This window comes from Panthera pardus, unplaced genomic scaffold, assembly GCF_024362965.1.
Source record: "Panthera pardus isolate Hobbes unplaced genomic scaffold, ASM2436296v1 HiC_scaffold_12, whole genome shotgun sequence".
In the NCBI taxonomy this organism is placed as follows: domain Eukaryota; kingdom Metazoa; phylum Chordata; class Mammalia; order Carnivora; family Felidae; genus Panthera; species Panthera pardus.
In genome coordinates this window covers 53,352,725-53,368,453 of record NW_026526677.1, presented here as the reverse complement: position 1 = coordinate 53,368,453, position 15,729 = coordinate 53,352,725, and the positions used below count along the sequence as shown (strand labels likewise).

Here is a 15,729-nt window from a genome sequence, read left to right as displayed (position 1 = left end):
TATAAATAAAAGTAAAAAAATAATAATAATAAAAATTTAAAAAATAAAAAAAAAAAAACCTTAGCTCCTCAGGCCCATTGTAGTAAGATAGCTTTTGCATTTTTTACCAGGTTCTCTAAGTGATTATGATACCAAACAAATTTTGGTAAAAACTGCAATAGGTCTTTTTAATAAGTTGGGCTGGGAAAATAGAATATCCACATGCAAAAAAATGAAGTTAAACTCTTACTTCACACCATATACAAAAATTAACTCAAAGCAGATCAAAAATCTAAATGTAAGGACACAAATTATAAGACTCTTAGAAGAAAACATAGGTATAAATCTTTGTGACTTTTTACCAGGCAATAGCTTCACAGATATGGCACCCAAAATAGAAACAGCCAAAGATAAAATAAATTGTAATTCATCAAAATTAAAAACTGTTGTGTTTTAAAGGACGCCATGTAGAAAGTGAAAAAACATCCCACAGAATGGGAGAAAATATTTTCAAATCATGGATCTGATAAGGCCTAGTATTCATGACGTATAAAAAACCTCTAACAGCTCAATAATCAAAAGACAACCCAATTTAAAAATGGATAAAGGGCTTGAATAGATATTTCTCCAAAAAAGATATATAAATAGTCAATAAGCACATGAAAAGATGATTGATATCATTAGCCATCAAGGAAATGTAAAATCAAAACCACAATGATAATACCACCAAAAAAAAAAAAAAAAAGAATGGACATTACCAAGGATTGACAAAGATGTGGAGAAATTGGAACTTTTATACATTGCTAGTGAAGATGTAAAATAGTGAAGCTACTTTTGGAAAACTGCTTGTCAGTTCCTCAAAACGTTAAAGATAGTTACCGTATGGCTCAGCAATTCCATTCCTAGGTACATACCTATGAAATGAAAACCTATGTCCGCAACTAAACGTGTATACAGAAGTTCATGGCAGTACTGTTCATAATAGCTCAAAAGTGGAAACAACCCAATTGTCCATTAAGCGAAGAATGCACAAGCAAAATGTGTTATACCCAAACAATGGAATTATTTGGCTCTAAAAAGAAATTAAGCACTAGCGGATGCTACAACGTGGATGTACCTTGAAAACATAAGTGAAAGAAGGCAGACACAAAAGTTCCCTATTATAGGATTCTGTTTATATAAAGTCTGTAGTTGACAAATCCAAAGACATAAAAATTAGATTACTGGTTGTCAGGGGGCTCTGGAGAGGAGGCAATTATGAAATGGTTGCTAATGAGTGTACAGTTTCATTTTGCAATAATGAAATTGTTCTGGAATTAAATAGTGGTGATGGTAAATATACATTATAAATGTACTAAACCCTACTAAATTGTGCACTATAAAAGATGAATTATATGGTATTTTAATTACATCTGAGTAAAACAAAAAACTATGTAGGCTTATTTATTCCTTTTCCCTTGTTTATAATTCATCCACAAGCTCTTCACAACTCTTTCACTTGCCAACTTCACACAACTATTGTGTTTATGTTACTTGTCCAGGCATTTGTTTCACTTAAGCTAGCTTAAGTTGTATCTGTTTACTTGTAATAAAAACAATACTCAGTAGATAAACATTATAAGTTTTGTGGGATTAACATCCCATATTTAGATAAAATCTTCAAAGAATGACAAATGGGCCAACCAAGGAACTTACTCTTTTTTTTTTTTTCCATTTGCATTTTTTATTTTTATTTATTTATTTATTTTTTTTAATATATGAAATTTATTGTCAAATTGGTTTCCATACAACACCCAGTGCTCATCCCAAAAGGTGCCCTCCTCAATACCCATCACCCACCCTCCCCTCCCTCCCACCCCCCATCAACCCTCAGTTTGTTCTCAGTTTTTAACAGTCTCTTATGCTTCGGCTCTCTCCCACTCTAACCTCTTTTTTTTTTTTTTTTTTCCTTCCCCTCCCCCATGGATTCCTGTTAAGTTTCTCAGGATCCACATAAGAGTGAAACCATATGGTATCTGTCTTTCTCTGTATGGCTTATTTCACTTAGCATCACACTCTCCAGTTCCATCCACTTTGCTACAAAAGGCCCTATTTCATTTTTTCTCATTGCCATGTAGTATTCCATTGTGTATATAAACCACAATTTCTTTATCCATTCATCAGTTGATGGACATTTAGGCTCTTTCCATACTTTGGCTATTGTTGAGAGTGCTGCTATAAACATTGGGGTACAAGTGCCCCTATGCATCAGTACTCCTGTATCCCTTGGATAAATTCCTAGCAGTGCTATTGCTGGGTCATAGGGTAGGTCTATTTTTAATTTTCTGAGGAACCTCCACACTGCTTTCCAGAGCGGCTGCACCAATTTGCATTCCCACCAACAGTGTAAGAGGGAGGAACTTACTCTTTTACTAGATTAGGGAATTTGGATGTTCTTTTCCAAAATCTTAAGATATATACTATTGATTGTGGTGCTGTCCCCTCATAACCTGTCTACTGAAAGTTCTTATAACAGCTCTTTTTATCCAAATCTTCATTGTTGTTCTTTGGACATTATATGTCTATTGTTTGCTAGAGGGGCTGTTGTTTGCATGAGGGCTACATTCAATACTGACTGGGAAGAATGAGCTAACAGAGACATGCTGTATTTGAAAATGGATGAAAAATTAGATGAGATTTTAGGTTCTTTCCCTTAGGAAAGGAAGTACTTCTTAATGTTTTTGTCATAGTTATTATATTGGGTCATTTTCGTTTTAGAAATTTTGTAGAGTTACACATGTATGAATGATGATAGGCAATTAAATGATGGAGTGAAGATGGCACTTATTATTTTATCTGCTTAGTATCCTTTGGCTTTTTCTCGTAACAACACCTGGGATTTTTTTTCTGATGACACACCAATATGTCTATTTTTGTACATCTACTTGTTTGGGACTGAGAAAATCAACATTATCAAGGGTGGATGGGTTAATCTTACCTAAATTAGTTTACCTAATTCCTATATTCCCACAAACCATGCAGGTGAGCATATGACCCAATTTTGGTCAGTGGCTTGGAGCATCAGAATGTATTGTCACAGTGAAGAAAGTTGTCCTTTTGCATGGGAATTATATCACTGAAACTAATGTAAACCAGGAGATTTTAAAGTTGCTATCAATTACAGTCTGAGAATAAAGTCAACAGACAGAGAAGAAAGAGAATTATGAGACACAGAAAGACTAGATACATGATAGTATTTGAGCTTCAAGATCCATCTGTGACTGAAATAGTACCTCTCTGGCCACATCTTTTTTTTTGGGGGGGTGGGGTGGGGCGAGGAGTTTAAGGCAATGTTAGTTGGCTTCTTTGTCATGTACGACCAAACTATACTGATACAGAGAAGCAAAACTATTCCTCTGATTTCGTTGTGAACCCAGCTGGTGGCATTTAAAGGTAAGGCCAAATATATTGGTATATATTGTTGAAAACAAATAAATCCATAGTGGTGATGATATGGAAATGCAAATTAGTTGAAAGAAGTTAAGGATGTGGAATGGACTGGCTTGGTAGGGTGTTTTAGTGTTTGGGACAGGGACTGAATGAATATTGGTACCGTATTTGACAAATGGACATAAGAGAGAAAACAATTAGTTGGTGAATAGTAGGTTATATTTTAGATATTTTGAGATTCTAGTACCTGTTTCTTCTTCATTGTGTGATGTATTATCCTGTATACATGATTATAGACAATAGGCCATGATCAGGTTATGTAAAGTTTGGGATCCGTGACACCTGCATGTGAGCTGAAATTTAAGAAGTGGAAGAGGTTACCAATAAGCACTGTATGGAACAGAGTTTTGCTGTATATGAGCTATGTATTCTGCAGATAGAGCTAGTTTTACTTCTTTCCAACATAAATGCTTTTTTTTGTTTGTTTTTATTGGCTAATTGCCTTGACTAGAACCTCTAGTACCATAGTGTTATGGGCTTTTTTTTTTTTTTTTTTTTTTTTGCTGTTTAAAAAAAAAGGTTTTTTTTTTGAGAGACAGAGTGGAGGAGGGGCAGAGAGAGAGAATCCCGTGCTGTCAGCATAGAGCCTGATGTGGGGCTCAATCCCATCAACCGTGAGATCCTGACTTGAGCTGGTCAAGATCAGCTGACTGAACCACTCAGGAGTCCCTCTAGTACCACTTTAAATAGAAGTAGTAAGAGTAGACATTCTTGTGCCTAATTTCAGGGAAAAAGCATTTAGTTCTTCATTAATTTTGAGTTTTTCATAGACTCCCTTTGTCAGGCTGAGGAAGTTCCTCCACTATTTCTAGTGGGCTGTTACTATTCTTTTTTTTTTTTTTTTTTCATGAAGGGATATTGAATTTTGTCAAATGTTTTTTTCCTTGTGTCTATTCATGTGACTTTTACTTTTATTCTATTAATATAATGAATTACATTAATTGTTTTTCTTATGTGAAATCAACTTTGCATTTCTGGGATAAATCCTACTTGGCCATGGTGTATAGATAATCTTCCATATTTTGCTGGATTCAGTTTTTTAGTATTTTGGTGAAGTTTACCTCTATACTCATAAGAAATGCTGGCCTGTAGTTCACTTTAATTCTGATGTTTGTCTCATTTTAGTATCATAGTAGTACTGGCCTCATAGAATGAGTTGGGGATTGTTCCCTTTTTTTCCATTTTTTGGAAGAATTTGTGAAGTATTTTTTTTTAATTATTTCTTCTTTAAACCATTATTACAATTCACCACTGGAACCATCTGGGCCTGACTTCTTTGTAGGAAGTTCTTGATTTCCAATCTAACCACTACATGTGTTAGGTCTATTCAGATTTTCTATTTCTTCTTGAATCAGTATTGGTAGTTTCTGTGTTTTGAGGAATTTGCCCATTTCATCTAGATTATATGAGTTGTTGGCATATAGTTGTTCATAGCCTTTATATTCTTATTAATTTTTGCAAAAGTCAGTAGTGATGTCTTCCCTTTTATTCCTGATTTTAATAATTTCTCTTCTCTTTTTTCATGGTATGTCTGTATAAAATCTGTCAAATGTGTTGATATTTTTAAATAGTTCACTTTTGATTTCCCTGATTTTCTCTAGTGTTTTTCTATTTTTTCTTTAATTAATCCTGCGTTACTCTTTATACTCCTTGACTCATGTTTTCTCTCTTCTCCCTAGGACATGAGTGGAATCATGAAATGGTGCGTATGGGTGACCAGGAGTTGTACTTTTGTGTTCTGAAGAAAGGTTTGTAGCCATAAGAGTGATCTGGTGGTCAATCAGAATGAAAAATCTTCCAAATCAGGGAAATTTGGATGTAGTATTTTTTAAATTGCTGGTCATAGACAAGGATTTAAGTGTTCCTTATCTATTGAAAATAGACGAGATTCTATGCTAGTGAATTCAGTGGCTGGAGGTCACAGAGGTAGGGCCAGTCAGGGTAATAAGGATCAGGGATTTCACTATTAGAGTCCTGTGACTTCACTTTGTCCTTGCTCTTCTTCCTGTACTCCACAGGTGCTTGTCCTATCACATGGAGGGCTTCATCAAGTCCTAAAATAGGTTATAAGGGCAGTTCCTTTATAGTTACTTTGCTTACATGGGAATATAAAAGATTAGGTCATTTGGGGAGCCTGGGTGGCTCAATTGGTTAAGCGTCCAACTTTGGCTCAGGTCACAATCTCACGGTTTGTGGTTTGAGCCCCACATTGGGCTCTGTGCTGACAGCTCAGAGCCTGGAGCCTGCTTCGGATTCTGTCTCTGTCTCTCTCTGCCCCTCCTCTGCTCATGTTCTGTCTGTCTCTCTCTCAAAAATAAATAAACATTGGGGCGCCTGGGTGGTGCAGTCGGTTAAGCGTCCGACTTCAGCCAGGTCACGATCTCGCGGTCCGTGAGTTCGAGCCCCGTGTCAGGCTCTGGGCTGATGGCTCGGAGCCTGGAGCCTGTTTCCGATTCTGTGTCTCCCTCTCTCTCTGCCCCTCCCCCGTTCATGCTCTGTCTCTCTCTGTCCCAAAAATAAATAAAAAACGTTGAAAATAAAAAAAAATAAATAAAATAAATAAACATTAAAAAATTTTTTTAAATAAAAGATTAGGTCATTTTACAAGGTTCTCTTTAGATTTCCAAAAACAAACATGAGCCCCAGGGTTAGTGACTTTGACCTTAGTGATATAATTAATTTTTTCCCGTTCACACACATTAGAAGCTTATATGGGAAAGTGTATTTCTTGTGGCTTAAGTTGCCAATCCACCTGACAGCATTAAATTCCTTACAAACACATGAAATACTAACCTTTGTAGTTTGGTGGTCATACTTCTCCTTTACCAAGGGTTTTTAACTTTTTTCAGAACACCAGAAATCTCCAATGTTATTTGTGGGTCATACCACTGGGGTTCAGGCTTTGGACTAAGGCACAAGTTCACAGGCTCTCAAAAAGAGACCTATGGATCTCACATCATAGATAGGATCCTCAGCCTCACTACTGATCTATCTGCCTGGGAGCACACATCTATGAACTCTCCATGAAAGACCCACCGTGATGAATTTCCGACATATTGCCTACCTTTTTTAGAGGTAGCTAAGGCTTTTTCTATACATTATTTCATCAAATTTTCTATTATGTCCACGAGGTATCAAGAAAGGGGTTAATTATTCCATTTTTAGAAGAAGAAACTGTTTCTTTGAGATGAAAACCTTCCCAAGGTCACACAGATGGCAAATGGGAAGGGAGACATGAGCACATTGCTTCTGGCTCCAGCATCAGGATTCTCCCTTCCTCCCAGGTCAGGCTTCTGAGGGAGGAGGGATCAAGTGCATCAGTGGCATGGAAGGAGAGAGGAAGGCAGCTGTGTTGTTAGGATACAAGGAAAGAGATACAGGAACAACATTTTTTTGTCATGCCTAGGAGTGAGATCTGGACACTAAGGAAGCCAAAAACTGTTTCAAGAAGACTGAAGAGTTCATTCCATGCTCCAGATCTGAGGGCAATGCTGCGCATACATAGAGGTGAGGAGAGCCAGGACAGGAGGGCGGGTATGGGAGCCCTGTGGTGTCAGGGACTTAACTGGGGAGCTGGTATAGTTTCAAAGAGAGGATAGAAAGGAGGGTTTTCAGAGAAGGAGGGATATTGCTTTAGGAGATGTGGTTATATCTAAGGGGGAATAGCTAGGTGTCCAGTTCATCATCTCAATTACCAGTTTATGGTCTACCAGGGCTCCCGTCTGCTGGCCCTTCTTTGGAGAAGAGATAGGTATTGGTGCTTAATCATTTGCTTCTAATCAACATCATTGAATCTTTTATCATTTCAGAGCTAACACATGTCCAGTGCTACTGGGGTAAGAAGTTACTGGTTCTTCAAATCCCTGGGTTCTGATCCCCTTTCAGAAATTTGTGATTTCAGGGCACCTGGGTGGCTCAGTCAGTTAAGCGTCCAACTCTTAATCTCAGCTCAGGTCTTGATCTCAGGGTCGTGAGTTCAAGTCCCATGTTGGGCTCTGTGCTGGGTGTGAAGCTTACTTTAAAGAATTTTTTTGTGATTTCAGAGATCTCATGATCTTCGCCCCATGTGTTTATCTATATTATATATGTGTATAATATATATAATATTATATATTTCTCTATATATATTTAGTATAATATATATAATATTATATATTTCTCTCTCTCTCTCTCTCTCTCTCTCTCTCTCTCTCTCTATATATATATATATATATATATATATAAATACATTTCTCCAGTGTTTTGCCCCCTTCCCCAACCCATAATACAAGCTCTACCTGGTCTCTTCCCATGGTCCCTCTTCACTAGATAAATCTATCTCATATATCTTACCTGATCTTATAATTTTTTTTTTCCCTACAGTGGACATCACACTGAATCCAATCAACCTAAATTTAAACCTTGTCCTTTCAGAAGATCAGAGACAAGTAATACCTATGCCAATTTGGCCTGTTAAATTTTATAATTATGGTATCTTGGGCTCCCAAAACTTCTCTTCAGGGAAACATTACTGGGAAATAGATGTGTCCAAGAAGACTGCTTGGATCCTAGGAGTATACTGTAGAACATGTTTCCGTAATATAAAATATGCTGTTAGACAAGGCACAGATTATCAAAATGTCTTCTCCAGATACAAACCTCAATTTGGCTACTGGGTTATTGGGTTACAGAATAAATTTGAGTATAAAGCCTTTGAGGAGTCTTACACATCTGATCCCAAGGTCTTGACTCTTTCCATGGCTGTTCCTCCCTGTCATGTTGGGGTTTTCCTAGACTATGAAGCAGGCATTGTCTCATTTTTCAATGTCACAAACCATGGATCACTCATCTACAAATTTTCTAAATGTTGCTTTTCTCAGACTGCTTATCCATATTTTAATCCTTTGAACTGTCCAGGCCCCATCACCCTGTGCCCACCGAGCTCCTGAACCTTCTTAGTCTCTCATCCACTTCTGTGTGGCACCTCTTGTCCTGGGCTCATCTACACCTGAGCTTACCCGCTTCCATCCTTTCTCCTTTTATTTTAGAATGTCTTTGTGCATGCTTTTCTGCATGTATGTAAAATGAATGTGCACTTTTTACCTTTTTGTTTCTCATTTAATTCAACTACCTTTATAGTTTTGTTATTGTTGTATTTTAGTAGTTGTTCTGTGGTTTAAGCCTATGTCAGTACCTTGATATTTTTTTTTCACAGATTATTGAGGCTCTGTTCATTGTTTTCATATTGGATAATTTGTATTAATCTACTTTGAAGTTCACTTAGTCTTTCTTTTGTGATCCTGAATTTCTCTTAAGCCAGTCCTACATTATTTTTTGAGTGATTATGGCTTTTAGTTTTAGAATTTCAACTAACAAAACTATTTTTATTTGTCTTTTGACATTTCCTATTTGCTCATTAGTACAACCATATTTTCTTTCATAACCTTAACCTTAGATTTAAGGACTACTGTTAAGTCCTTGTCTTTTTTTGTTGTAAATCCTTGTAAATATGATATCTGGATTATCTTGGAGTTGATCTCTATTGATTGCTTTTGCTCTTGAGTATGGACCATGTTTTCTATTTTCTTTGTATGTTAAACAATTTTAACATGTACCTAAAATTCCCCCAGGGGAATTGTGAATGGGATGTAAAGACTCTGGATTCTGTTAATTTTTCTGGAGAATATTTTTTTCTTCAGGTAGTTAACTTGGTTGAACTCAAGTCCTAAATTCTGCCCTGCATTTTGCAGCAGGTGAAATCTCTAGTCAGTTCTTGTAGCTCTATTTGGGCTACTTGGTATCTGTCTCAAACATGTGTAGTTCTGATTGTTGCTGAGTGTGTACGTACAGTTTGGGATTTCCTTCTCTGGATCTCTCTTTTACAGACATTCTTTTGCCATTTTTCAGCTGCAGGTACATCCTCAAATTATTCTTCTTGCTCTTCAAGTTAATAAGTCTGTATGTTGCTGAGTTTTAATGTCCTACTTACTACTAATTGAGGTTTGCTTTCAAATAAAAACCCACAAAACCAGGAAACTCCTCCAGTAGTATTCCCTTCTTCCCATGGTCGATTACACTGTAGATTCTAGTGTTTGTCACTCTCTAGTGCCTTCATCTTTTTTGTTTTGTTCTTACAATTGTTCAAGGTTCATAGTGTTGACGCATAGGTAACAGGTACTGTTTTATTAGAATAAATACCTCTGTTTGTGGAAACAGAACAAGTTTTGTTTGTCCTGGGTATCCTAAGCTATAAGTTCAATTGTTGAATTTTAGTATTTTTTTTCTTTTTTATACAAACTTCCAGATTTTGTTCAAAGTGGTTATACCATTTTGCATTCCCACATATTTCAGAAAGGGAATAATGGGATGGAGTAGGATGGTTAATGCAGACATAGTAGGAATAGATGTGTTTTTACGTATATCTGGTTAAAACTGGAGGGGACTGGAGAGCTCAGAGTCTCGCTGTGTGACGAGTGCAGCATAGTGGTATTGATTGCAGTGTTCACAAGAAATGAGCTTCCTCACCCAAGGACCTCTTCTCTACCCAGTACTTCTTCCTTTGCCAATCCTTGCACAGATCCAATATCCATGGTTTTACTCCTCTTCATCTGAATCTCTGAAATGACCCCACATCCATGGTCAGTATCTTGAGACATTCTTAGGAAACATTAGCTTTGCAGCTGAGAGAAATCAGTGGCGAGGTCAGGTCCTGTCAAGATACCTGAAAACTTGGGCAAGCGGAACATCTGAATTTACTATGCTTCTCCCACCAAACATATTTTCTCACCAGAGCGGAGTACGTGTCTATGTTCCACATTCCAGCTTATTATCTTCTGAGTTACCGGGAAAAAGAAATCTTTCTTGGGGCTCTGTATTTCCCCTCCAGTCATTACATCTCCTGCTTGCAGAGGAATCTAATGAAATATCTCCCCCTTTGGCCCGTGGATTTTTAATACTTTTTGCATTTGAGAAAATCTTAGGGTAAATAAAGCAAAAGTTAACGTGGTTAAAGTATATCGGTGGAAACAGATAAAACACCAATCCACGTAAACCGTAGGAAGAAAAGAGGAGATGTGAAAAATTGATTAAAATTTGTCAAATGTGGAAACAAACCCAGAGCCCGTCAATGGATGAATGGATAAAAAAGATGTGAGATATATGCAATGGAATACTACTCAGCCATAAAAAAGAATGCAATCTTGACATTCAACAACACAGGTGGGCCTTGAGGGTGTAATGCTAAGTGAATTTAGACAGAGAAAGACAAATACCATATGTTTTCACTTATATGTGTAATTTAAAAAACCAAACAAGCAAATAAAACAAAATTCATAGATACAGAGATCAGATTGGTGGTTGCTAGAGATGGGGGTTTGGAGGTGGGCAAAATGGATGAAGGGGATCAAGAGGTAAAGACTTCCACTTATAAAATAACTCATGTAACATACAGCCTGATGACTATAGCAAATAATACTGTGTTGCAAATTTGAAAGTTGCTACAAAAGTAAATCTTAAACGTTCTCATCACAGGAAAGAAAACATTTTCTTGATTCCCTATGGTGATAGATAGGAACTTGATTTATTGTGGTGAACATTTCACAATGTGTACAAATGTTGAAACATTATGTTGTACACCTAAACTAATATAATGTATGTCAATTATACTTCAATAAAAAATGATCAAAGGGGAATCCAATATATGTTATTGATACCAGAAGAGTAACTGAATTCTATGATGTGGCAGCAACTGTGTTCAGAGCAAGAACAGTGTATAGAAGCATGATTTATCATCAAGATGTTCCATTCAATTAAAAATATTTTTAAAATTATATATCTGTGTATCTATCTATTTATCATTCTTTATATGAAATGACTTCTAATAGATCTGAGGCAATAAGCAACAAAATAGGGAAGGTCCCTGCCTAACCTCATGAAACTTGAAGTTGGGGGTGGCCACTGATATTGCCACTGATAATATCAGTAATACAGTAGGTTTCCTGTTGCATTTCTCTCTGTTGCTTTGCACTTCTGCATATTCAATTAAATTTTTTTAATGTTTATTTTTTTTTTGATAGAGAAACAGAGCACAAGCCGGGGAGGGGCAGAGAGAGAAAGACAGAGAGAGAGGGAGGCACAGAATCCAAAGCAGGCTCCAGGTTTTGAGCTGTCAGCATAGAGCCTGATGCGAGGCTCAAAGTCACAGACCATGAGATCATGGCCCGAGCTGAAATCTGATGCTTAACCGACTGAGCCACGCGGGCTCCCCTAATTTTTTAATGTTTATTTTTGAGAGACAGAGAGAGAGAGAGCACAAGTGGGGCAGGGGCAGAGAGAGAGAGGGAGACACAGAATCCGAAGTGGGCTCCGGGCTCCAAGCTGTCAGCACAGAGCCCAATGCCTGGCTCAAACCCATGAACCTTGAAATCAGCGCTCACCTGACTGATCCACCCAGGCGCCCTGCATATTCATTTTCTAACTCAAGGTATAGTGGCTGAGTCCTCACCTCCAGAAGTAACCCTTGTTTCAGCAAGGACTGCCAGAGAGAAATTCAAACAAAGGAAGCCCTAGATAAAGAACTTATGGCATCTCTGTGGGCCATGGCCCAGGACTCTGGACCAGTTGTGCACTGAGTGGAACAGAAGAGAGAGAGAGGCCTGGTTTTGCTCAGGGATGCAAAAGATGCTATGAGGAAGACAGTAGGGTAAAGTCAGAAAGTTCTTTGAAGCTTAACAATTTAACGCCTGTCAGTATTAATCATGTAGGATTTCTGCAGTGCTCTCCACATAAATTCCTAGCACCCTGTCCCCGGGTCTGGGAACCTTAATGGTGTGACAGTCAGTCCCTCTACAGCTTCTTTGGTGTTTTCTAGTTCTACAAGTTTTCCAAATTCAAACTCCGAGATCTCCAGCAGCTCACACACACAAAATTACTAACTTTGCTCATCCTTCTCCTTGGGTCATTGCTGCCACCCAGAAACTGAGCTCACCTGGGAGATCAGCCAGAGCACATAGGAAGGATTTCCATAAGGGGCATCTTGACGACTGTTAATAAAACAAAATGAGATGCTTGTTTGGTGTTAAATAATATGAAAGGACATCAGAAGAAGGGGCATGTTAACAATATCCTAAGACCCATGAGAAAAGCGAGAGTAGGAAAGCTTCTTTATTTTAACTACCTTTCCTCCTGTGAATGACAGCTACACTCCAGACTGACTCATTCAGACTGCAGATCCCATCAAAACTCCTTTTTTTTTTTTTTTTTTTTTTACAGTGACTTCCTCTTATCTGACCAGGTCTTTTGGGATTAAAGTTGACTTTTTAAACATTATCAGAGGCACCTGATGGCTCAGTCAGCTAAGCGTCTGACTTCAGCTCAGGTCATGATCTCATCGTTCCTGGGTTCGAGCCTTCTGTCTGCCTCTGCCTCTGTGCTGACAGTTCAGAGCCTGGAGCCTGCTTCAGATTCTGTGTCTCCCTCTCTCTCTGCCCCTCCTCTGCTTGCACTCTCTCTCTCCTTTAAAAATAAATTAAAAAAAAATGTTAAACATTATCACTCTTACAACACCCTCCTTGTACAGTTGGCTCTCCTACATCACTGTTTGGCATGCATTCTTTGAAACTGCACAGCTCCCCTGTTTCGTTATCATTGTCATTATCACACTTCACCACCGATGCCACTTGACATAGAATTTCAGAATTGTTAGGGTTCTCCAGAGAAACAGAACCAATATGAAGGAGATTTATTATGAGGAATTGGCTCACATGATTATTTGGGGCTGAGAAGTTCCAGGATCTGGTGGCTGCGAAGTGGAGACCTAGGAAAGCTGGTGGTGTAAGTCAGTCCGAGACCAAAGCCTCGAGATCTGGGGTGGGTAATGGTGTAAATTCCAGTCCAAGGACAGGAGAGGACCTGTATCCCAGCTCAAGCAGGCAGGCAGGCAGGAAATAAAAGGGATGAATCCCTTTTTCTTCTCAGGCCCCGCAACAAATTAAATGATGCCCAACAACACTGGTGAAGACAACTTGAGTCGACAGATTTGAATGATAATCTCATCTAGAAACAACCACTTCCCAGACAGACCCAGAAATGTTTAATCTGGGCACCTCGGGGCCAGTCAAGTTGACACATGACATTAACCTTCACGATTATTTTCCTGCTTCGTTTTTATTATGCTAGGATTTTAGAGATTATATGCTGAAAAGTATTAGATGCGTTGCCCAACGTGACACTTGAAACAGCTCCATCTTCCCAGCCTCCGTAGAAAAAGCGTCATTTTTGGCCGTCTTGAATCCACAATCTGAAGGTCAGCTTCGCTGTGCTACCACTCTGTGACAGCCCCTGACTGACCACCTGAGTGAGGTAATGCCAGATTTGCACAGTCCTGCCCTCTCACACGCCGATGAGGACACACACCGGTCAGATTCACAGACCCCAGCGGGGGGATGCGGAACTGTTAGACAGCCTGCCCATGTGGCCGCCCCAGGCCAGCCTCAAGTGCGAGTCCTCCTTGTGGGAAAGGAGAAATTTTATTCCCTCCCCATGACAGCTCATTTGTAGCGGAAAAAGGAAACGCAGGTGTGTGTGAAGTTACACTGCTCGGGTAAGCCTCCTTCTCCAAAGGCCGCCTTAACCCTGATAAAGCACGGGAGCAGCAGGAGCGCAATCCCGGGCCCATCCGGCCGCGGCTCGGAAACCTGGTCATTTTCCTGGGGGGCGGGGGGGGGGCGGGGGTTCCTATGCGGAGGCCTCCCATTGGTCGGTGGCCTCTCCTCCTGTCCTGCCTTCCCCCAAGAATTCAACTTCCGTTTTCACTTTGCTCCTCCGGGTCTCAGCGGAGATTAGCGCCTGGTTTGGGGACAGGATCCTGACCACGTCTGCCTCTACTCTTCTTCGGCGAGGCACGACTTCTCCCCTGGTGTCGGAAGCTGTGTGCAGTAGTTTGCGGAGGGCAGAGGTGGGGAGAAGATCCGAATTTTGGGGTGAGTCTAACGTGGGGTCTCGCAGCTGCTGTGAAGGGCGGGGCAACGCCCAGCTTGCAGCCTTCCTGCTGAGAGTGCCCGGTAGGGGTGCAAGTAGGGGAGGGGGTGTGGGGGGCGGGGAGGGTGGGGAAGGCCGGCTGGAGGAGGCGCAGTCCTCAAAGAGGGGAGCTGTGAAGACTGGAATGGAAGGGCTTTGTTCTTTCTTGGAAGGAACCTTCATTTCTCCAGGCAGAGTCTACCCTGGAGATTCTCCTTCCCATTCTGCAAGTGTGAATTGCACCTTGCTGAGGACAAGCCAGAATCCTCCATTTTTCAGAGGTAGAAAGTTCCTGCTCTCCACAGCAAGAGCGAAGGCAGAAGGATCTTTGAATCCTAACGTTTGAATGCCTATCGCCTAACAATAAAGTATTTCTGCATGACTCTAGATAAATTCTCACTACCTTGGCCTGTCTGTGCCTAGGAGCTTGGTGGGGTGATAACCGGCAGTCCCTGCAGCCTTCATCTGTGAACTCGTCTAGAAGGTCCTTGAGAATGACCAACCTTACTCATCCTTCTCCCGGGCCTTATCTGCCTCGGAAACAGGTTGCCCGAGAGATCAGGAGTGAGGGGAGCATTCTCCAGACGTGGGGTCTTTTCTAACTTTTAATAAACAAAATGAGTTTGATTGTTGTTAACGATGTAAAAAGATGTGGGAAGAAGTATGTTAGAGAATCCTGAGAGCCAGGAGGGAAGGGAGTTTACAGCAGGGGAGCCTCTGTTTACTCCACCCCCTTCCATAGGAGGTACAGCTGCATCCCCCTTACAGCGGGATGGGGGACACCCGTCACGTCAGATCTCTTCTCCCACCTTGCCTGACTTTACTTCATCTGACCAAACGTCACTTTATCAAAGCTGATTTTGGAGGTTATTACCTCTGCTGCATATTCCTTGTGCCCCTCTCAGCCACTGGTCAGTGACTGGCACCCGACTTCTGAACTCAAATAGTACACCTCTTGTCATGCCAATGATCACAGGGTTTTAGAATCGATTTGTTTACTTTTCTGCTTCCTTTTTCATTTTGCTAGTTTTATAAGGAGTTCATATTAAATAGTATTAGATGACTACCTGGCAAATGAAACAGCACAATTTTCTTTTCCCATTCTACTTAAGCAAAGTGACTCTTTCCCATATATGTCCATAACTCGTGGCTTCATCATACTTAGAGAAACAGTTTGGTTTAGTCACAAAAGAATCAAATTTTGTGTGTATCTTTACTCTTTGGACTTTTACATAGTTAATTGTCTTTTTATGTCCTTTTGCTTGT

At 39.7% G+C, this 15,729-nt stretch overlaps 1 protein-coding gene across 4 annotated transcripts in view; it reads left to right on the top strand.

Moving 5' to 3' along the window:
- Positions 1 to 15,729, top strand: part of TRIM34 (tripartite motif containing 34) — a 38,060-nt gene that overhangs the window by 10,157 nt on the left and 12,174 nt on the right. For 2 of the 4 annotated variants that reach the window (XM_019438034.2, XM_019438033.2), the window contains exons 5-7: positions 5,148 to 5,170; positions 6,875 to 6,975; positions 7,278 to 7,304. In XM_019438034.2, the coding sequence (XP_019293579.2) occupies positions 5,148 to 5,170; positions 6,875 to 6,975; positions 7,278 to 7,304 (151 nt within the window). Of the gene's footprint in view, positions 1 to 5,147; positions 5,171 to 6,874; positions 6,976 to 7,277; positions 7,305 to 7,830; positions 11,277 to 14,231; positions 14,427 to 15,729 lie in introns of those variants that run through there. The other 2 variants (XM_019438036.2, XM_019438037.2) reach the window with 2 other exon arrangements.